Below are 22,729 nucleotides of genomic sequence, written 5' to 3'. Positions count from 1 at the left end.
CTGCTTGGGTCAGCTCGGTAGCATCCAGCTCGTTCCGTCGGCGGCTTGAAGTTCCCTGGTCTCCAGACTCCTTTTCGGATGTTACATCTGACTGCTGTTCTCTGACTGGAACAATGCCGTTTATTACAGGCCGCTCTTCAGGGGTTTCCTCTTCAAATGTTGAATCAGTGCAGAAACTATCACTGTTTGTCAAGGAGTCATTATCTCCATTTTTTAGCTCGTCGTGATGTTCGGCCATTTCCTCTTTCTTTCCTGCCTGTAGGTTCAGAAATAGATCTTGTGGTTCTTCAATTTGCTTCGACCGAAGCCTCAACTTCATCCAAATAAGAAAAAAAGTCCTCTCCACTTTATCTGTTGTGAAAAGCGCATCCGTGAAAATCTTCATTGCTGGGGTCATTTTGTAGGTGCTCAACTCTACCAGGACGTCTTTCTTCTTTTGTTGAAGTTGTGGATCAATTTCTTTTCCTTCTTTACTCTGTTTGCTCTCTTCCTTTTCTAGCTCAGCAAGTTTGCTCCACAAATGCCCTTGCAAAGGAAACTGTTTCAACCTAAATTGAGCAGATCCCTCATCTAAACCTTTCAAAACTTCATCCACCGTGGCCATGGCCTTTTTACAGACTACCCCTTCATCTACTGCAAAGCCTTGCTCCTCTGCTAACTTCATTGCTGCTTCAAGTGAAACAGATTTCAACTCATCCGGTAACATATCTTTTAGGGTGTCACTCAGCCTATTAGCCAGTTCCTCCTCACTCAAACCTCTCCCTTGCACCACTGATACTCCAGGAAGCGCAATGTATTTAATCAAGTTCCGATTTACAAACCGCACAATGCTGTTCTTGTTCTTTTCAGCATCTGATAGGTCAACCAGTATGAGCCTGCTTGCCATGTCTTTGCAGGAGGCGACAAGTTGTATTTCTTTCTCGCCGAGATTCCCACAGAAAACAACGACTGCTGAAGAAGCTTGACACAAAAGGCTGAGGTATTTATCCTGTGAACTCAAGTCCCCACGGAGGTTAGAGATGACTACAGGGACAGGGAACGTATCTCTTGCTGTGTCTCCCGTGGGTAAATACCATCCAATCTCCACTAGGCCATTGGAGAGTCTACGGGGCAGCTCTCCTCCATCCATTCCCCGGTGGAGAAATGTGTCATGGGAAGATCGGAGTCCACTTATAACATTGTTCAGCACCTGTGACTTAGAGACACCACAGTGACCAAGCTTCACACAAGACACCAAGGGCATGTGTGTACTTGCCAAATCCCCCTCGTGGACCTTCTTGTTATTATCTGGTAAGTGAGACATCCATTGGCTAACAGCACCTCTCAAAGGCCAAAGAAGAAAGCGACTGGGTTCTTCTGGGTCTATGTTGGGAAGGACCAGAGGCACAGCAAAGTGGCACTGCAACATGCGTACAGCTATCTCCTGCTGAAAGAAAGTGTTGGCAGACATGAAGATAGCTGTAACTAGATCGAGAGGGTTGACGGCACACTGGCTTTCTCCTCCTATACCATCGATCATCTCCTCAGGGGATTTTTGGACATTATTTAGAACATCATCTGGAGGTTTGCAGCAAGGACTCCGGGCATCTGGGCTAAGCAGCCAAAGGCGTTTGAGGAAAGCATTTGGCAGATCCTTCGGCTCTAGAGGGGGTTGGTTCTCCACATTCCATGTGCTGATGTCCAGCATGGATGCGGGGTCAAGTGGTGCAGTCAAGAAGGCCTCTAATCCCAGTTTTCTCAGGACCTCTGCCTGAGCATTGTCTCTGGGAGGTTCTGAAATTGTCAATAATTTATTATTTTTTATGGGGAAAAGCTATATTTTAAAAACACACGATAAGGTAAAAATATAATTGTATTATACTTGACTTAAAGTAGTACAATTCTTGTTATACCAGTTTAAGATGAAGTGCAAACATATTTACTACCTTGAATATACACAATTATTTTTCCATCATTGATTTTTTAACTAGTTTTGTTAGACTCATTTTGATTCATTCCTGAATATGAAAAAGTGAAAAGTTAATAGTACAACATGAAAATACAAAAAGGAAACATACTTTTTCTTTTGCTGCTCAGCCTCTTGGGGAGCTTCAATGACATGATGCATCCGGCTCACTGACTCTTCTCAAAGATTAAAAAAGCTCATTCTTCACTGATCAGGTTCATCAGGAACAATGTGGGGAAACCTGTGATAACATCAACATAAACATTACTGGCAGAGCAGGCGTACTGACGGCAATTCCGTAAATTCTTCCCTGAAAGAATCTTTTGTAGCTTTTCACAATAATAATTTCTTAACCATCAACATGATAGAGTAGCATCTCCGAATAGTTGGAAATGGATAAAGTACATAACTGATTAACATTGAAGTCACTCCCTTAAACAGCAGTTTGGACACGTCACAGCCTAAAGCTTACAGTAGTCAATTTTCTCTCTGAAAGAATTTAGCTTTTTGGGAAGCTTAAGTGTTTTTCCTGTATTGTAAAATTAATATTTTGAAATAAAATAGTAAGAGGAAAAAGACCTGTCTAGTCGGGTAAACTCATTTCACTCTGATATCTTCAACTTGGGCTAGTTGGATATGCGCACTACTACAAATAGCCTTCTGCACAACAAACATTATGTTCAACAAGACATAAATTAATGCTATTGATTAAATTATTTCAATATCTATTTATACACTGATTGCAGAAGCTGCCGTGCACAGTGCTACCTGCACATGAGGATCTAAACTAACTTGTGACAGTCTTCTGCCGGACACTCAGCTCTTCCTCTGAACCTCAACCACTTTTTTTGTGATGGTGTCCGTGGTCCTTGGTAGAAATATCATTAAAAGCTTTATTTCCTTACCTCATTCTCCTCTCAAACTTCCATAGTAAATGAAGTATCCTTCATATTATTTCGGTTGTCAGCGCTGTGGTTGTGTCTCACTGTCAGCACAGTTTTTATACACGCCTGTTCACAGATAAGACACATTCCTGTGTTTATCCTTCGAACAAATTGAACGTCAGTCTTACCCAACATTCATGAGGGTACTATTAGACAAGAGTAAAACAAATGATATCAGTCATCATGTAAAATCTTTTCACATAACAAGCCTGATACTGAGATAGCAGCAGGCGGTCTCTGTCTCTCACAGCAGTGCATGGTAAAAGTCTCTCGCTGACACCTGTGCAACACGACGTTTTAATTTATTGGTCTGCGGGAGTGGCCGCAGACAATGACGCAAACCCACTGTCACGGGTGATCTCTTAGATCTATCTGATTACTGCGAATATTTGGCATACTGGCGCTCCTCGCTGCTCTTAGAAGGCGTATTCTCCTTGGTGTAACCACCTCCCACTAGCCTCCCCCTCTTCTCAGAAACACCTAAGCTCTCACACACACACACACACACACACACACACACACACACACACACACACACACACACACACACACACACACACACACACACACACACACACACACACACACACACACACACACACACACACACACACAAATCATGGGAACACATCAATTATAATAGAGAGCAGTCATTCTGAACACAAAAGCAATGTACAATAATTCATGTTTTAGAACCTTACAAAAGGCCGCACTTCACACAATTCGATTTTGAAAGGCATTTTTTTTTAATGTCTTTTATTAAGCGTTTGTTATGGATTACCAAAATGAATCATCCAAATGTAAAAGGATAAAAGGGATTTCTCACAACCAGGCCACTCCTAATGTGTTCTTGATAATGGATTACAAGTGATCTAGAAAGCTTAATTTTATTATTTATTAGTTATAGTATAGTCTTTGGCTAAAATTTATAAGCACTAAAACATGTTTAAAGTAGTGGATCTAAATAAAAAAGTCAACTTGTTTGAGAGTTTGGGCTTTTTAATTAGTATGAAAGACATTTGAACTTTGAAGGAAAGTCAAATCACACAAAGCAGTGATCAATTAGGTTTATTCTGGTTCCAATCCAATATGGGAACAATCTGCACAAAAAATAAAAACCTGATCTGCCTCCTCTGACTGAGACGAAGGATAAGTGTTGTGCAAAGCAAAAGATTACTGCGTCTCTATTTCTGTCCTGCAAAGCCATTTAACAGTCTTAGAGACATTGAAAATGAAGTCTGTGTGCACTAGTGTGAGTGTGTGTGTGTGTGATTATGTGTTCCTTGTGAAAGGTGTGAGAGAGGTCAAACTTCACACTGCGTCTTCATTTGTCCAACGCCCGAGTAGCCCAGCGTCGCATTCTTGATTACTCAAATTGGTTCTTTCGGCAGGACTGAGGGAATATAGCGAAAACCGAGGAGAACGTTTTAAGGATTAACAGAAACACCAAAAGGTCAAGATGTTGATCACCATGCTAACAGCCATGTACATGGTGGTCAGAGTCGTAGAATCGGTAAGATGATTATAATGTCAAAAATCGGTGTATTGAGTGTTTTAAACTTATGTTCTGCTTACTTTAAACATTAAATATATTACCATATCAAAATATTCTGACAGAAAATGTTATATGACAGAAAAATGCACTAATCGGTAAAGTGATCTGTGTTTTTTTTTCTAACAAAACATTGTATTTGTGTGTTTATCATAAATCGTGTTCATGTAGATGGATTCAAAATGTGTTGATGGTGATGTTAGCAGACATTGTCAATTAAAGCCAGATTGTGTTGAAGGTGAACTGTGCAGTATTATTAAACATTATTTATTTCTACAAATGATGTAATTATCATTTAAAGAATTGTCATCTAAAAAAACATTTGGTTGGCAGTTAGAAGTGAAATGATCCCAATAAACCTCAGTTGGCCACTGAAACAATAATGAATTGCTTTCTTAATGAATTTAAAGTTTTAATTGGGAGTCGCATGGAAGAGACGTGAGTTGAGAGGGCAGGTTGTCCGCGCCTCACACTTTAACTCACACGATGACCCCTTTTACACCCAAATTCCTTTTCATTTTCAGATAGGGGTGCGGTTTGCACGTCAACAGGACCCTTTGCCCTACAGGGTGTCCCAGCCTCTGCCGTGGCAGATTCACTCGGTGTCTCACAGTCGGAGGAGCAGCAAAGCAGACGAGGTTTGTTAAGTTTCATCATCAAGCTTCATTGAGCACGTGTTCTTGGTCACATTTTTCTATGAATGCTTATTGTGACAAATGGGGATTCCAAAGAAAGGACATTTAGTGCCCCTGGATTCAAAAAGAAACACTCAAATATTATCAAATAAAGTTGAGTGCATTAGACTGGTATAAACAAATCAATATTGTCCACAGCTGCAGTTATTTGGTCTAAGAAGTAGAATAAGAAGTACATTTCAGTCCAAACTGCTCACTTCTGATGTCTAATGCCAAAAAGTCAGGAGTTTTCTTAGTTTCAGGTAACGAGTTACTTTAACGAACATCTTCATGAGCATCAAGGTAGCAAAGAGCTGAACTTCAGCAGGAACAGGAAGTTTGGAACAGTGGTTAACCAACCACGCAGGTGCTGAGATGAAAGAACACATAGGCCCATAAAAATGTCCATAGCACACAGAATTGCCCTTAACGTCTAGTAAAAAGGAGACTCGGCCCCATTGAACCGGCGTGTCGGACTAAGCGCAGACAAACTGTCGACCTCAGCCCGTGGTTTCCCTGCCGCTGCTCAGCTTGAGCTGTAATCCCAATCAGGGGGATTTGTGTTTGAGGTCATCACAGTAACTGTAGAAAGGAAGGACGCACACAGGTGCAAACACGTGCCCATGTGATTGTGATCGTTTTGGGGAGTTTGCATGAGAACAATGTCTCGTTCAAGTTGCAGATAAGACCGAACGTTGTCATACCTGTCCAGTATCTCGTGCATCTTGTCTTCTATTATATTCTGTGCGTCAGTGAGAGTGTCTTCTAACACAGATGTACTGTTTCATTGACAGTTTGATGGCTTCAGGAGGAACAGCATAGGCGTGTACAGAAAGAGTAAGTAACATTCTAAGCTCATCTAAATGCACTCTATTTTTTTTGCAATATCAAATCTGACTGTCTCAAACTTCAATTAGTTCAAAGTAGCCTCCTTAACCAATGGCTAATGTGTTTGAACCTGATCATTGCTGCAGACTATGTCTCCATGGCTATTGCCTCAGCCTCTCTGGCTATCCCCTGTGTCCTATCGTGCTCAGACTCCAATGCCAGCAATGGGACATGCACCACACCCCCCCCTCCTCCAATCGGCCCCGTTGGAGTCGAGAAGGCCGCTGCCACCATCCAGACCCATTTCAGGAAGTTCCAACAGAAGAAACATAAGAACGGAAAGTAGATGGACAAAGAGGGACGGTCATGCTGGAACGTTTGCAGACAGCAGGAGGAAGGTCTGGCGCGTGTGGATTCACCAACCCGGGGATGAACTCTGTGATAACATCAGTGTGTGATCACGTATTGTCAAACGCACATTCTGTGAGACCTTCCGGGATTAGTGGCACAGTACAAGCAAGCACATAACATTAAAAACTTACATTTCAAACAGCTCAGTGTTCAAATGTCCAATCCTACGGGAAAAATATTGTATTGTTTTACAGTGTAAATCTGAATGATGCTGATACTGTAAATATTAAAAAAAGAAAGAAACCAGTGTTTGGGCAGAAAAAAAACAGAACATGTGACATGTGTTTTCCAACCTCGGTTTCATTGCCGCATGAGGCCCTCTAGTGTATCAAAGCGGTCCTGCATCAAATGAACCAAAATGTGCAGGTCTTGATAATAAAATAGCCTACACACACATATATATATATATACACACACACACACACACTACACAGTTGCAAAAAAATGACTAATAGAATAACAGTTCATAAAAAGATAGCTTTATTGCACAAGGTGTTGAGTACTCTTTTTCTGTTTTTGTTTGTTTTCATAGAAAAGAAAATGTAGAGTTAAACACAAGCAATTGCAAATTGAAGCAACGTGTCCCCATAAAAGTTTAAGGAACAACATCTGCATTTTAAAATGTTTTAATTAAACCCCTTTTTAAATTGTTAAATTCACCATGTTCCTTTTTTAATATTCAGCAAAGAAGTTCAGAACATGCAGTAATGCTGTCCTCTACCCCGCCCCAAAAAGTGGATTAAAGAAAATGCAAACTCTAAATCAAGCAACTTGTTACCAAGTAAAGAAATAAAAATCAAACAAGAATTATGGAAAAAAAAGAAACAATGCAACCAAATGTTCTGTAAAAGAAGAAATAAATATTGTTAACTCTGCATGGTCCACTCCGATCATTAAATCAAGATAAAGCAGTGTCTGTATAATTCTATAGTTTAAGTCCTCTTGTTTCATTACAATAACTTCAGTTCAAAGTTTACATTGTGCCCTGGTTTCTAGTGAAGATGTCGAAAATAGTACTCATTTATACAAAACACTTTCTTATGTACACAAGTTTCCTATTATGGATAGAAACAATGTTGAATAAGTGGGCAAGGGGTCCAGTGGGGGGGTGGGGGGGGATCTGATTGGTTGAGCAGATGTGGAAAAGGTTGGGGAAGTTAGCACATGTGAAGTTGGTCTCATAAACAAAGATTCAGTTTTCAAAGTATGTTGATGTATTTTAAGGAAAAAATCCCTCTTTAGTCGTTGAAATATTACATATTATATTACAGAGGTCCGGCCAATGGAGAAAGTCGTGGTACAGAGCTGTTAACTGTTTTTTTTATGCTGGAGGAGGATGAAAAGGTCCAGGATACACGTTTGCTCACCAAAGTACTTCCAACTTTGCTAAATCGCCATGATTTGGATAAGCAGATCGAAAACAACATCCACCTGCCAGCATAAAACAGCTCACTATTTTACACTGTTATATTTTGTTGGGTCAGACTGTAAAAACACAACTAAGAGCAGCCAGCACATGACCTCGGTAAAACCACTGATATTCTTAGTAACAGTGTAAAAGCAACAAAGGGAGTCATTTTCCTTAAAAGGTATACATTCCATATACTTTTAGCAAACTGAGTAGATCAGTGTTTTTCTGTAGAGACAACTTCACAGAAGGAATAGGGAAAGCGTGTCAGAAAGAGGTTGGTTTCATCCCTCCATCCAATATCCATACGACTGTTTTTGGTTGCTGAAACAGAATTCCCCCATTTCCGAACTTTTACTGGGAACAAGTATTTGCACGACTTGAAACATAACGGCCAAAACGCATCGTACCCTTTGACGCGGGTCAGCTAGAGTGATTTCTTAACCAAATTCAAAATGAAAGGGAGCATTAATATGATTGGATTGGTTTTAGCCTGCAGACCCGGAGTTTGGGGAGGACTCACTTTGACATAGATATGAAGCAGAAATACTTTTTTTTTGCGGTTTGTCTTCATTAATTATGGTCAGGTAATGGCATTGAGTTTGTGAATACACCTTTTCGGCAGGTACAATGGAACATATTACAACAGGCTCACTTACTGTAAAGGCTGTCCTTGTTTTAGTGTTTTATTTATCATCACCACACGTTGTGCACTGAGCATCGACCAGAGTTAACCACCGACACAACCTCACACTATACTTTGACTTTGCGGTGCTTGACCTCTCAGCTGCAAGGGCCGGCTGCATATGCGCCGCAGCTGGAACATTTACAGAATCACAAGGGGGTCACGGGATCATTCCTTAAACATCACATCACTTTCTTTCTCTAAAAGATGGCTGTGTGTCCGTGGCTCGGATACCCATCGGAGCCACCCCTCTTTTTCATCTTTCCTTCTTGCAGTTTTTCACTTTGAGCGATTGTCTTGTGATCTTTTAAATATATTTTCAATTAGAACGGCTTTTATATTACTCTGCTTTTTTTTCAATATTCCTATATTTGCTATATATTTGAATAGAAATATATATGTACATACTTTTGAAAACAAACATATATCATATCTTTTTACTTTTTTCTATTGCGAGAGCCCTGATGTTAAGTTTTACCATTGCAAAACATTTGGAGCCACTCATTTTTTTGGAACAATCTTTGTTATGGGATTAAGCTTTGGGAGAAGAGATGGGGGGGGGGACTTGGATTTAGCAGATATAGTACCATGCATAAAGCTAAAATAAATTTCAGTGAGGTGCAGGGACTTTAAAACATCTTTTAGTTCTGGACTTCTGGACATATTTCTCTTTGCTTTGTATCCCCCTCTCCTAGTTTTTCTATTCTCTCAAAGTCACTGTATGTTCATAAATTTAGGATTTCTTTTGTGTATACATCTTAATATATTTGTTGCAACTTCTTTCTCCATTCAAGTTGTGATGAACATCAAGTAAAATGTCTGCCTGTCTGTGCATATTAGACTTCTTCTCTCAGTCTGTCTTTTAAATAGCCAGTAGGTCACAGTGACACTGTATGGATATGACGGGGGACTGGATGGGTGGGAATGGGGAAGGATAAAAATGGAAAAGTGGATACAGGTGAGGTGAGTTAACAAAGGAAAATGGCCCTGTGGCACATCGTTTTTAGCTGAAAGGAACCTCTTTCGTCTGTAATTGCTCTCCCTTGAACCGACTTACCCGTGGAATAATTTCTGAAGCAATTATGTCAATCACACTTGAAAACAAACTACAAGATGCCGAACCACGTTTGGATATCATAATGTTGCGTCAGCATCGTCACCGTTACTCTTCCATTCCCCTTCACAGGTTCATGTGGAGGGCGATTCGGCACAGACGTCTGCCAGAGAGGTCAGCATACTGATTGATTTTAAAAAGGTCCACTGTTGGTGTGTGCCTGCCACATGTATTCATATATATATTTACACATATACACCCACACAAAGGCTTGTGAAGGTTTCTGTAATCTTGGATCAAAATTGGAACAAAAAATAAACAGAAAACTGATGGGGGGGGGCGGGAGGGGTTTAGATTCATTTCTGAATCTCCTCAGCTTTCTGTGTGTTTCTAAAAGCATCAACTAACACCACTCTGCTGTTTCATCCATTGCTTGTGTAAGACCAATCACTACAACTTAAAACTGGTATTGAGGCGACAGTTACTTTTCTGCCTCTAAGGTGTGAATTCATGATGGTGTAACCTCCCGCAGCCATTTATGCACAGAGTAAAGGCATCCTGCAACGGCACAATGCTGTGATATGAGCTCTTCTTCCATCAGAGACCAACAAAGTAACGCATTGAAAAACCTAAAAAACACGAGTAGCCTGGCTCACTTTGGGACTGTCTTGATCCAGGAAAACAAGACAGTAAATGTGGAAAGCATTTTGTGCATAAGTTCTCTGTCCTTGCCAGAAAATATATGGTGAACAGATAAATCATTTATGTTTTGGCAAGTGATTTCCAGGGTGATGAAATTAGGGATAGAGAAAGATGACACATTAATAATAGAAAGCAATCAGGCAGAAAGAAAGGCAAACCCCTGTGGTGTGGAGACCCATCTCTGACCCCTTCATTGGTGTCAATGGGAACTCAACCAGGCCCCTGCAGCCTGCCACAGCGCAGGCACTGACAGATCAGCTGTGCATGTGTATGTTCCTCATCCCACCTTTCCGTAGAGGCTCCAGGTCAGCGCCGGCTCGACCAATATTCCATTGAGAGTTACAGTGACAGGCCGCGGTGATGGCTGGCTACACCAGCGTGTATGACTTGGAGTAAGCCCCCGCCCCTCCATCCCTCTGCTTCTGTAGTCTGCCTAGGCCGGACGAGCTGCTCTCCAGCAGAGAGTCTCTGGATCCTCCCATCTTGGAGGAGGCCCCTCCAGGAGTCCCCCCCGTGGCGCCGGAGGATAAGGCTGCGGCAGCCGCGGCAGTAGCAGCAGCCGCCGCAGCACACTGGGCCACTGAGGAAGAAGAGCCTGGCATGGTGAGAGTCCTCTGGGGTAGTGTGGAGCTGCTGGAGCTGGCAGATGCCCCTCCGCTACTTCCGCCGCAGCCGCCTGTTGCTCCTCCTCCAGAGGAGGAGGAAGTGAGGCTGGACAGGCCAGAGTGGCCCATGGTCAGGGCCTGCTGCTTTGCAGAGTCCATAGTCACATGACGGCCCTGGGTGTGGTACGCTCGCTGCGCCAGGCCGCGGATAGAGGCCTCACGAGGTGGAACTACTGGACATGGGTCATGATGCTCCGGCTGCTTTCGAAAGAATGGATCAGACTTCATGTAGAGGGGAAGGTTGCAGTAGTCACCTGGGTGGTAAAAGTTACATTTAATCTTCCAGCCGAAATCTGCAAACAGCAACACCTTTGGACAACAATCACTGTTGCATGAAGCTTTGAATTCATCTAAACAACTTGCCCTGGAGATTTCTCGCATCACTATTAGTATCTTTGCAGCCTGTGTACACAGGCCATCAGATAGAAACGTCCTCTATAAAGGTAGCAGTGTACAATTTAATGTATTTATAATTCATTTTATACCAAGCCTGATTTTCATTGTGACATATATTAACAACACTACTTCTTTGTCATGACTCGGATTATATTTAAAGCCATTTAAAAAGGAATGCCATGAGAAAGTAAAAAAAAAAAGGTCTTTGCATTAACCACTCACTCTTGGCGCGGTGCGGGATGGGCACAGCTACATTCTTGCCCCGATCGTAGTCCTGGGGTTTGGGTGGCGAGGCAGTGAAACGGCAGATACCGGGCTCAGAGGGCGTGCTCATGGACGTCATGCTATCTGCATTGTCATTGGTACCGGTGGTCATCTGGTCAGATGAGCTATCGGAGATAAAGCACTCAGTAATTTCAAATTTGGCATGCTGCAGGTGCTCCTCCAGCTTGGCATGCTCATATGCTCTCGCCAACTCCTCGTAAGTTGAGGAGGCGCTCTCCGTCGACACCATGCTGTTGCGACCCTTATCTGTGAAAGAGAAGGCAAAGGGAGAAGACGTTATTCGTGGAATGGTGTATGAGGTGTGGCCCACTGTAAAACCACACCTCGCTCTCCATTTTAAAAATAGCTTTGCTTATTAGGCGCATGTTAATGGCCGTATGTGTCGTTTCGCCCATGTGCCGACCTGTATCTTGCGAAAGGCTGGCGCTGTAGCTGTCACTCTCTGTCACAGTGATGCCGTGCTGAGAGCCAACTGTGCGCCAGTCTGAGGTGAGAGTGCGGGCCGGCGTGGAGGCGTGGCACTTGGTCAGAGTCCACTGACTGGAGTAGCGGTTCCGGATGCTGTGGGCTGACTTCACACTCTTCCTCGACACGGGGTCTGGAGAGAGAAGGTTGGGCGTGCAAAGAGGGCGGAGGACGTTCAAAGCCAGGAACATGAACTAGCTTTTGAAAAAAACTTCCACTCTACATACTTGAGCTTTAATGAAAAAAGGGACGGCGAGGATTGAGAGCACTTACTGGTTCCTGGTCTAATATCCGACATGTCAATCAAAGGGCCGGTGTTCTGGATGAGGGCAGGGTGATGGACGGACACACCTGTGCAGAAGCTCTGAGGGTTGCCAGTTTGGTTGAACTCAGTGTCTGTCACAGGGATGGTGGCTTTGTCCTCACCTATACAATACAGAAGCAATATTTCACAAGTGCAGCTATTGCTTTTAAATGGATTTACATGGTTTAAGAATAGAAAATGGATAAGTCAAATGCCTCCAAATGTTTATTATAGATTTGCCGTGAAGGTAATTTCAACCAACGCGCATTCACAGACACGTGAACACACGGAACAACTCTCTCTGTTGCTTTGTCTTCCTCTCACCGATTTGCTTGATGCCTTCTTTGTCTTCAATTAGCAGCTGCACTCTGGGGATGTCAATGTGTAACCGTGGGCCCTGAGGAGGTCCCTTCACTGGGGTGTCAAAGCTGCGGTTGTTTTTACTAATCCAGAGATATATGACGAGCACACGCACACACACACACACACACACACACACAAACATTTTTGGCTCAATTTCTTTTCAAAATGTTGATTTTTGAGGAATTACTTGAGTTACACTAAATATTATACTTCTGACAGGAAATAGTATTCCTACCTGATCAGCATCTCTGCCAGGCTTTTGGCATCTAGAGAGAACAGAAAGCATAAACAATGATATATTCCCGACAAACAAATACATCTTTTAAATAAATAAATACAATTCTCGGGAGTCGCTTGAGGAATCTCTCTTGAGACTGCTTTGTTCTTCGTGCCAATTCCTTCCAAGCGCTGTCTCTCACCTCTTAGTCTCTTCAGCCTCTTTTCTTTGCGTTTCTTGCGAATGATGAAGAGCAGCGCGACGCCCAGCGTGACCAAGATCACAGGACAGCCAATGGAAAACAGCTTCTTGACATCATCGTTCTTTTCCAGGGGGGATTTGATTGGAGGAATCGTGCCTGCACACGGGACCAGCAGAGGTTACTTATTGACGTTTGACAACAATATTCTACGGTATCCAGTGCAGTTAATTCCTTATCAAAGTAGCGACCCCACTGTTCATACAAATGGATTGCCAAAAAAAAGAAAAGAAAATTGTCTACTCACTGCCATCATAGTCCAGTGTTGCAAATTGGGAGCTCTGGTTGCCACAGCCAGCGCTGTTACAGGCCTTCATCTTCAACTCGTACCAGGTTGCCTCACGTAGCTCCGCCAGAAACACGTCTGTGGTGGCATTGGTCCGTACATGCTGCCAGGCCCATGTACCTGCATCACGTACACAAATGTCACATGCACACTTGGAATGTCTGATTTGTTTGCACAATACCTCAAGACTTGAAAACCCACCTTCTGGTCTAAACTCGAGGGTGACAGCGCTGATTGGACAGCCTCCGCTGGCCCAACCCTGCAGGTTGAGGCGGGCGTGGCTGGAATTAATATGAGTGAAGACTGGCTGATCCTTGTTGAACTGGGGTTCTGAAGCAAAAGCATGATGCATTTGTCCAATCAGATTACAATTGTACAATATAACAGGTCATTATGGAACATGGGAAAACACAAGCCTGGGTGATTTAAAAATAGCTGGCTTGGTAATACAGTTAAATGACATGTAATGTAATGTAATGTACAGTGAGCTATATTAGGTGCTAAAATAATATCTTACTAGATTAATACATTACATCGATTCATTGACATGACTGGTTAAACTAAATAATGGATCATTAATATAAGTCATGATGTTTTTTATAATTTGTTGTCATTCAAACATCAACATTGTAGAGGAGGTAAATGTGAATAATAAATAGATATATAATACTTTGATCATAATAGAGTCCAAGAGCAATAAACTGACACGTTATTCAGGGTTCTAAATTATAAATATGTTTATATATATGGATTAACCCTATCTAAAGCCTTGTTGTTGACTCCACCACTAAGCCTCTAACATGAGTCCAAATTTTAGTTTCAGTGCGTAGTGTTCTGCCATTCTTTGTGCATGCTGTTGCTCTGCAACTGTGGGCTTCTCACCTCGCCCGTGGGTCTTTGCCTCAATGATCTCGCTGATGCGTCCAGCCCCAACACTGTTCTTTGCAGCCAACTTTACTTTGTACCAGGTGCCGCAGCGCAGGTTTTCCAATTTGAAGGAGCGTTCACTAGAACTGATGAAAACATCTTTCCACTCCTCTGTGTTGTCAACAGAGTACTGCAGCACGAAACCTGCATACACACAATAATTATTATTCAATCCATTTAATACATAATTCTCTTTTTAGGAACTTTTGAGATAATAAACTCATATTGCACCAACTCAACTTAAAACTGTGTCTCTGCCGTTCACTAGGTGGCACTGTCCCACTGATATGCTCCGATTGGAGGACGGTTTAGCTGCTGTCTGTCTACGAAGCCATTAGTTACCCACAAACCCCGAGACTGGGATGGCGCTGACTGAGCATCTATGTAAATGAGGGTATGCAATGTGGTGACTGTTTTTAAAATCGGCTGCCTTGGAGAGCCAACTCCCTGCTGCTGTGATTCACTGTACATCTAATTCTTCCTCTGTGTGTATATAAAGATATATGTATGTATGAAGTCTATAAATGTGTTCTTGTACTATTTTTTCCCTCCTCCCTCCCTCTCTCTCTCTCTCTCTCTTTATCAGACTGTGTGATTGAGTTCAAAACATTATATGTGCAGATCCTGCAGTTGTATCAGTTATGTATTTATTGAGATTGCGAGAGAACAGCACAATAACTAACATAGACTGTTCTCTGCAGGATTATTAGTGAACGGGATTTGCTCACGTGCGTATGCATTTCTCTAATTGTTTTTTATACCAGCTGCAAGAAAAGCTGCATTTTTTTAAACATGTCTTATCTATAAGGTAGTACGTTTCAGAAGACACTGCAGCAGTGTAGCTGCTTAACAGGCACTGCTGGTGTGTTGCAGATGGCTTCACAGACAGACGGGCATCCTGGTATTCATATTATATGTATACAAAAGCTTCACTAATGGATGAGACACTGGAGGGTGTCTGCAAATACAGTTTGATGGGCCATCATTAATTGACCATAAAGCCAAAGCCAATCAATAAACTAATAGATCAGTGTGCATACGACCAATGTGCAGGTTAAAAGAGCAAGAAAGGACACAGAAGTAGTAAACCAAGACCTGAGGTCAAAAGGAAATATTTTTCCCCGATCACATTTTTTTGTAAAATCCCAACTCAATGACCCACAGCAACATTTTGAATGCCTTGAGACACATTGGCCACAGACAGGAAGAAAGATGTGCGAGTATAAATAATGAGGGCAGGGCCACACACCTCTGATTGAGCTGCCTCCGTTGTCTCCTGGTATCCAAGCCAGCGTGATGGAGGAGGTGGAGGTGGTGGAAACGGTCAGACGAGGCTGGTCTGGAGGGACTGAGGTAGAGACACACAAAGAGTTAACGTCGCAATACAACCTGTACTCCCTGGAATGGACGACCATAGGCCCCTATCTTCCACTCTGAAGTAAAATGATTGAAAATGCTGATTTTCAACCACTGATTTTCAACTGTTTCCAACCACAACAATACACAGAGACTGTTGTTAAGGTCCTAAATGATCAACTTAGACACAAACAGCCGCAAAATGTCATTTCGGTGCTGAATTTGCTACAGTCACCCTCAACATACTACTAGTCCAACCTGGAATAATATTTAAAGGCCAGAGGTGACTTTTGTGTTTGTAGGTAACTACTCATCTGGATGGTCTGGTTTAATGTATTTCCACTTGCTCAGATCATGGAAAACAACAAAATGACTTCACATAATCATATTGCCAGAGGACTTTGGTAGCATATAACAGCTGCAAATCTTAATGTATCAAACAAATCAATGATCCGATGTGCCAGAATTCCCTTCAATTAAACACAGAGAAAACTATTGGAGCAGTTTCAAAGTCAGCTCTTAACTTAAGTTGGCAGTGTTTAAACCTCTGAACCAAGGAATGAGAAATCTTTGTGTAGTCATGGAGTCAGACCTGAGTTTCAATAGCTACATTAAGACAGATGGAAAGTCAGTCTAGTACCACTAAGATTATATCAAGGATTAAAGGGCTCATTTCTCAGCGGTACTTGGGACAACTGGTCCATGCATTCGTCTTCAGCAGACCATTGCTAACGGTGTCTTCACAGGTCTCCCTAACAAATCAATGAGACAACTGCAGCTGATTCAGTACATTGCTGCTCGAGTCCTCACTAAGATCAAGAAAGTGAATCACATCACTCCAGCTCTGAGGCCTTTACATTTGTTTTCCTGTCTGTGGAGTCATTTATTTAAATGTAGCAGGTTTGGTTTGTTATGCCCTGAATCACACATCACACTGTGTTTGAGATGCTATATGAATAAACCTTCCTTGTACTAAATTATTATTATTATTATTTCTGTATCAGTTTCTAAGGTGGTTAAATATATATATTACAGTTTTCAGCAAGAATGAAGGGCTGATAAGTAAACTGCAACCAAAGTTAAAAGTACCAAATAACTTTAATTGACTTGTTCGTACCTTGAACCAATAGGTTGACGATGATGGTGTCAAACCCCAGCGTGTTGGTTGCAGTGCAGGTGTAGTAACCAGAATCTTCAGCTTTTACAGAGCGCTGCACCAGCGTCCCATTGGCCAGAATGAGACGTTGTCCATCAAGAGACACTGGGATGGCTGTGTCCTCACTAACAGAGAGGGGAGTAAATCACGTCATCAACAATTCTTTCTACATTGTGATAAAAGTGTATTCGTTTGTTCCTACATGGTCTGAGTTTGTGTTGAAGGCCTGCATGACACTTGTTCAAAGATAACAAGGTAACGTGAATACAAATTCACTCTCAGCTGCATCACAGCAGCAACATAAAGTGAGCTTTTCACGCAACATTTCTGGGAAGGATTTTACCTGTCTTTGGTCCATTTTATAGTAGGTGTAGGTTCTCCCACTGAGCTACAGGGCAGTCGCACCTCCTTCATCCAGGGAGTGGTCACTGTGCCCCCAAAGGACAGGATCTTAGCTGGGGCTGGTGGAGGATGAAGAACGGCATGTAAAAAAAGGACATTTGTATGGAGGCAGACTGTAAATAACTACCATTAGAGCTATTAGCACGAAGATGCACAAAAGAAAGGCAATTTCCTAATTAATACATACCAATCGCTTAATCTTTTTCAAACACAATAAATACATGTAGTGGAGGTTTATGAATGTGCGGAATCAATACAGGAATGTAATGGATATGCAATTGATGTGTTTTCAATTTATGCTTCTTTCAATAAACAGTATTCACTAGCAGAGTGTGTGATGTGTTTACCATAATTCACACGTGGTGGAATAGAAATCTGTGTGAGATGTGACATTGTCAAGGAGAGAATACGTGTAAGAATATAAGAAAATAAAAATAAAAACCAGGATGAAAAAAAGAAATCTATTCAGGCACGTGACCCTCCTTCTCTCAGTCAATCCCCCACCCGTTCTCTCCTTCTCCCTTTCTTTCCCAAGCTTGCCGCCTTAATGCAAGTGCTGTAGTGCACTTATGTTAAGGTTGAATGAAGTATTGAGTGGGGAAGCCTGAAGCACATTTCCTTTTACAGCTGCCGATCAGCTGACGCACCCACCCATACAGGCGCACAGACACACACACACACACACACACACACACACACACACACATAAATACAGCACACTGGCAGACCTTTGCACCCAGCAGTCAAAGGAACGAATGGATACAACAGGAAAGGATAACATGGTGGGAAGTGCACTCTATTCATTCTCACTCACTCACTTATTATTCTTGTCTTCTAATCCAAAGCCTATTGATTAACTGCCCTCTTGATTTTCTTAAACACCATGGCTTTTTAAATCTTGTGTATTAGTTGGCTCTGTTCCTATGGTTTTTCTCCTTTTTTTCTCAACCTGCTGTTTTCTCTTTTTTGCTTCTCCTCTTACCAAAACCACATAATCAAGGTTGTCCTAAGAGAGGGAAATGGTTGAGAAAGACATAGGAACAGAGAGAGAGAGAGAGAGAGAGAGAGAGACGGACAGAAATGACAGAATGTCATGAAAAGCAAAAAAGTCAACCATGTAACAACCACTGATACAGTGATTTGAAGGTAGAAAGCCTTTCGTGTTTCCGGGTTTAAATATGGCTGAAAATGTTTGGAAAACGACAGTCTTACTTAAGTCAACTACATAAATAATTTTCACTTCCATTTAAATGACAATATTTCAATGTGAAGCAGTGCGTAAATACACAATGAAATAGAGCCAATTACAAGAGTACTTCATTCATTTATTCTTGCACTTCTAGTCTTCAGAACCAATCGATGCAATTGATCAGCTTTCACACAGCTCTCACTGGAGGCAAAACACATTATATATAACTTTGGTACATATGCAGCAGCACTGCATATGTAACACTTCAAGGGGTGCAATATGACCCCCTTTTCCTACTGTTGAAACAATGGCTAAATGAGCAAAACCATGTTTACTTAGCGTCAAAGCCCTCTAGTGATTGTCTCTCATAATTCCTCTGCATGTGGAGGGACCCACCCTTGGCTGCTGGCTCCACAGTGACCTTGTCACTAAAGTTACCCCGGCCTGCAGTGGTGACAGCTGCAGCCCAGATCAGGTACTGCTGCCTGTGGTTGAGGTGAGTGATTCTGTAGAAAAGTAGCTCTGGATTGACTTCGTACTCACTGGGCAGCTGGGGAGAACCAGAAGGAGAGGTTAACTTTGGAGCAGCAACACAGTGTTTGCCACCATTATAGCATGTGCCGCAATATTTTATAAACCTTAAACATCATAGGACTTTTAAATTAAAATACAAATCTGCTAGTAGGCTGAAATACATTTACTTATTTTGAAAGGTTTTGTAGAAACAAGCAAGTGCATCAGCCACATAACCACAAAACATTTCACATTTCCATAAGAATGATTCAAAATACGTTTTTAGTTTCTCTCTGTCATACCACAACATCTGTATTCTATCAAATGTGTTAAGGGAAGCCAAAGACAAGATTATTTTGTCACTTTCCTGCAGAGGCCGACACAATGTGAAGGACTGAGTGAACATCATTCTAATGTAAACACATCTTTGTATTCTCTACTCGAGTCGGTACTACAGGAAAAGAGAGGAGGAGGGCGATGAAGGCACAGAGAGACCGGGTCACGTTATATTACGATAAAGCAAAAAGTGCTGGAGGGAGTGAGGATAGGAACTAGAGGAGGTGGGAGGGCTAGAATGTGGGAAGAGCCCCTCTGCCGCTCCTTTGCTGTTCTCCTCGGAGGAGGGGAAACACAGATATGAGACAGAGGAGAACAATGGGGGACAGACCAACGAGTCAGTCAGAGATATCACGAACATGCACTAATGAGGTCTATCTACTACGGGCATCGGTAATGACCGAGGCAAGAGGCGAGGAGTCCAATAAACAAGCAGAGAAAGGAATGGAGGCACACAGGCGAGCACAAATACACATACAAAAAAACACTGACGCACACATACAGTGGCATGACCCGGAGGTGGATATGTAATTGCAGTGTGTTTAACCCAGCCATGTGTGTGCTGTCTAGACATGTACGCATCACAGTCCCTTTAACACATGCACACACAAAAACACACTGGAACTCTCTTATTTTACTGTGTGCCAGTCACTTCATCATCTGCCCACAAACACTTATTCCCTCAAATCCTGCACTTCTTCTACTCCTCGGGTATCCCTGCACTCAGGTTCACTCACGGACCCTCAACCGCGCTGCCGGCCTCTGCTAAAAAATATAATCCCACCCAACACACACGCTGCCAGGTGATACGTAATAGTCACTGCCGCCTTCTAAATCACATGCTTTACCACTGGTTTACATTTGTGACTGACAGGCGCTCGTGCACAGGCCGAATGAAGAATGCAATGCAGGTGACAAAGGTTTTGAAGAGTTACTAAATGCAGAGGCCTGTAAAACCTGCAAAGACACTGCAGTGTTGCGGAGCTCCGTCCCAGGCTGCTGAGTTGTTGTCTGCAGAATGGTATATTCTAGGTAAATAGATTGCAGTATTCATGTTGTTTTTCATATTCATGAGCAGGCCATCATGGTGAAATGCATTGAGCTTTTTATTACCTCCCTGTTTCCTGTTCATCATACTTTTCTCATGTCTCTGTTTTTTCTGTATTTGCCTATCCTTTCACGCCACCCTTCCTTTCCCCTACTGCCATCACTCTTCATCTCGCTCTTTATTTTCCTGCCTGTCTCCACATTTCCTTGTCATCTGTGGACCCAATCCTAGCTTTTCCCTTCCATCTCTCCTCCATTGCCCCCCTCTGTTTAACATCCTCTCTGCATTTCTCTCCCGGACTCTTACGTATATCAACGTCTTCCTCCTCTTCTTCTCTCTCTACATTTGTCTCTATAGTCTGCACTGCAGGAAGTAGTACGGACGGTGGGTCAGATAGATGAATCGGGGGGGGGGGGGGCGCAGATGTGTGGATGGATGGATGGATGAATGGGTGTGTAGGTGATTAGATGTTGGGAAGAAGGGCGGGGGGGGGGGGATGACAGAGTATGTGTTGCTGTAACGGATATTAAAATATTCCTCCGGCGTGGAGATAGCGGTGATCCGGGGAACGATAGAGAGAGATAATGAAAAGAAGAACAAAAGTACTCCCCGCTCTGTGTGTCTGACCCCCCTATCCCTCCTTCCTTCTCTCCAGTCGCACTCATTTACATAGTAATCATTGCAAACTCTGCATGGGGGCTTTAGAGAGAGAAAGCAAAAGAGATGGATTGGAAAGAAAGATGGGTCGCCAGAAAGAGACAAAGATGGATGGATGGACAGAAAGATTTTCTGAATGACACAGTGAAAGCATGCGTATTCTAGATTGGTATGACATGATGCATTTGTAAATGTTTAAAAGCAGGATGTCTTGCTTTAGAATTCACTCTTCATGAAAACAATAATTTATATATATATATATATATATATATATATATATATATATATTTATATAAATATATATACGTGTCTGTATGTATATAATTTTATATTTTTATGGTGTGGTGATACCGCTTTGAGTGTGTGTCTGTACGTAAGTGAGAGTGAGTGTTTCCTGTCGGCTTGTTTTCTGCCCTTGTTGATGAACAGATGAGGTTGTCCTGGCAACGTGATGAGACGCAGATATGTAAATGAGGCTGGAGGGCGAGCTTGCACGCACACACACTGCGGTATTAGGAGAGCTCATTTCACACACATCTTGCTGAGACTGCAGCACTAGACCACACACAGAGACACACACACACATGCAGTACAGCATCCTAATGGCATCATTTAAATCTCAGCATCATGTAAAAAGTATACAATGTATTCTGCATGAATCAAGGATACTTCTCCCTTTATCCCATGTTTCCATTTTTTCATTCACTTCTTAGCCCTGAAACTCAATGCACTTGTAACCTACTGGTTGGCCAGAGCCCGGGCTGGAGCAGTAGATGGTGTATTTGCGGATGATTCCATTTGGCTTGTGTGGAGGTAACCAGGACACCACAACACTGCTGGCAGAGGAGGGCACAGTTTTGATGCCTGCGGGGGGTCCAGGGTCTGAATCATAAAGGGCAGGAAAGAGGGAAATGGAGGGCAGAGAAAAATGTGAAACAGTTATATTTATCTGCATTTACAGAAAGCACAATATTGCCTTTTAAGGTGTTTGGTCATTTTTGGGGAGAGTTCTCATTTTTAATTAAATAAAATTAAAATCCAAGCACCAAAAATGTGTACACACTAGGCAGTATAATATATCTACCTATATGTACAGTATATACATATTTAATTATATTAAATTATAATTTACAACCATTATTAGGCAATTTAGAATATTTAGCATGCAGACTGAACGATTGAAGTCCAATCAATATTGATTATTATCATTCATCTTCATTTTTATTAAAATTTCTATCTTTGGATTTTTGGTCTGACAAATGAAAGGAATATGAGAAAAACCCGCCTGTATAGGGTACACTATTCCCAAAATTCAGATCGATCAATATAGTACACAGTAGTATAGTAAATAGTATATGAATATATACAGAAATAATCCAAACCAAGTGTAAGAATAGAGTTCTGCAGCAAATGGTCTATAAGGGATTCAATTATTTTTTTTATGTATTCTTTCCTCATCAGAGGTCAGCTGATCATTACTACAAGATCAACAAGGAGGGTCACTCATGTCGTATTGATGTTGATGATAATTTTGACCATCTAGAAGGTTAACACATTATAGATTATACACATTACACATTATATGAGAGAATAAGACAATATGCGGTAACCAAGTAGACTTAACATTCTGTAATACATGAAATCCATATGTTAACAACCAAACACCTTGGGGGCCCTTGGAAAGAGCATGAAAAAAATAACT

At 42.0% G+C, this 22,729-nt stretch overlaps 2 protein-coding genes across 4 annotated transcripts in view; one reads left to right on the top strand and one right to left on the bottom strand.

The window, feature by feature from the left end:
- Nucleotides 1–3,909: 3,909 nt before the first annotated feature.
- On the top strand, nucleotides 3,910–7,175 carry LOC119214703 (uncharacterized). 2 transcript variants are annotated; one of them, XM_062561172.1, is made up of 4 exons: nucleotides 3,910–4,402; nucleotides 4,966–5,079; nucleotides 5,910–5,952; nucleotides 6,153–7,175. In XM_062561172.1, the coding sequence occupies exons 1-4, from the start codon at nucleotides 4,349–4,351 to the stop codon at nucleotides 6,287–6,289; spliced, it is 348 nt and encodes a 115-aa protein (XP_062417156.1). In that variant the 5' UTR covers nucleotides 3,910–4,348; the 3' UTR covers nucleotides 6,290–7,175. The 2 variants fall into 2 exon arrangements, with proteins under 2 accessions (XP_062417156.1, XP_037322482.1); XM_037466585.2 differs by having other exon boundaries at nucleotides 6,090–7,175.
- Nucleotides 7,176–7,824: 649 nt separating this feature from the next.
- dscaml1 (Down syndrome cell adhesion molecule like 1) overlaps nucleotides 7,825–22,729 on the bottom strand; it is a 77,614-nt gene continuing 62,709 nt past the window's right edge. For both annotated transcript variants that reach the window (XM_037457822.2, XM_037457843.2), the window contains 15 exons: nucleotides 21,770–21,909; nucleotides 18,870–19,023; nucleotides 17,226–17,343; nucleotides 16,844–17,007; nucleotides 15,620–15,718; nucleotides 14,326–14,514; nucleotides 13,645–13,773; nucleotides 13,405–13,563; nucleotides 13,101–13,256; nucleotides 12,917–12,947; nucleotides 12,643–12,761; nucleotides 12,288–12,440; nucleotides 11,953–12,147; nucleotides 11,487–11,795; nucleotides 7,825–11,122 (listed from right to left, as the gene is read on the bottom strand). In XM_037457822.2, the coding sequence (XP_037313719.2) occupies nucleotides 10,572–11,122; nucleotides 11,487–11,795; nucleotides 11,953–12,147; nucleotides 12,288–12,440; nucleotides 12,643–12,761; nucleotides 12,917–12,947; nucleotides 13,101–13,256; nucleotides 13,405–13,563; nucleotides 13,645–13,773; nucleotides 14,326–14,514; nucleotides 15,620–15,718; nucleotides 16,844–17,007; nucleotides 17,226–17,343; nucleotides 18,870–19,023; nucleotides 21,770–21,909 (2,666 nt within the window). In that variant the 3' untranslated portion in view covers nucleotides 7,825–10,571. The remainder of the gene's footprint in view (nucleotides 11,123–11,486; nucleotides 11,796–11,952; nucleotides 12,148–12,287; nucleotides 12,441–12,642; nucleotides 12,762–12,916; nucleotides 12,948–13,100; nucleotides 13,257–13,404; nucleotides 13,564–13,644; nucleotides 13,774–14,325; nucleotides 14,515–15,619; nucleotides 15,719–16,843; nucleotides 17,008–17,225; nucleotides 17,344–18,869; nucleotides 19,024–21,769; nucleotides 21,910–22,729) is intronic.

The sequence above is a fragment of the Pungitius pungitius genome, chromosome 3 (genome assembly GCF_949316345.1).
Source record: "Pungitius pungitius chromosome 3, fPunPun2.1, whole genome shotgun sequence".
Lineage (NCBI taxonomy): Eukaryota > Metazoa > Chordata > Actinopteri > Perciformes > Gasterosteidae > Pungitius > Pungitius pungitius.
Note: the sequence above shows the minus strand (reverse complement) of the source record. Positions and strands in the feature narration are given on the sequence as shown.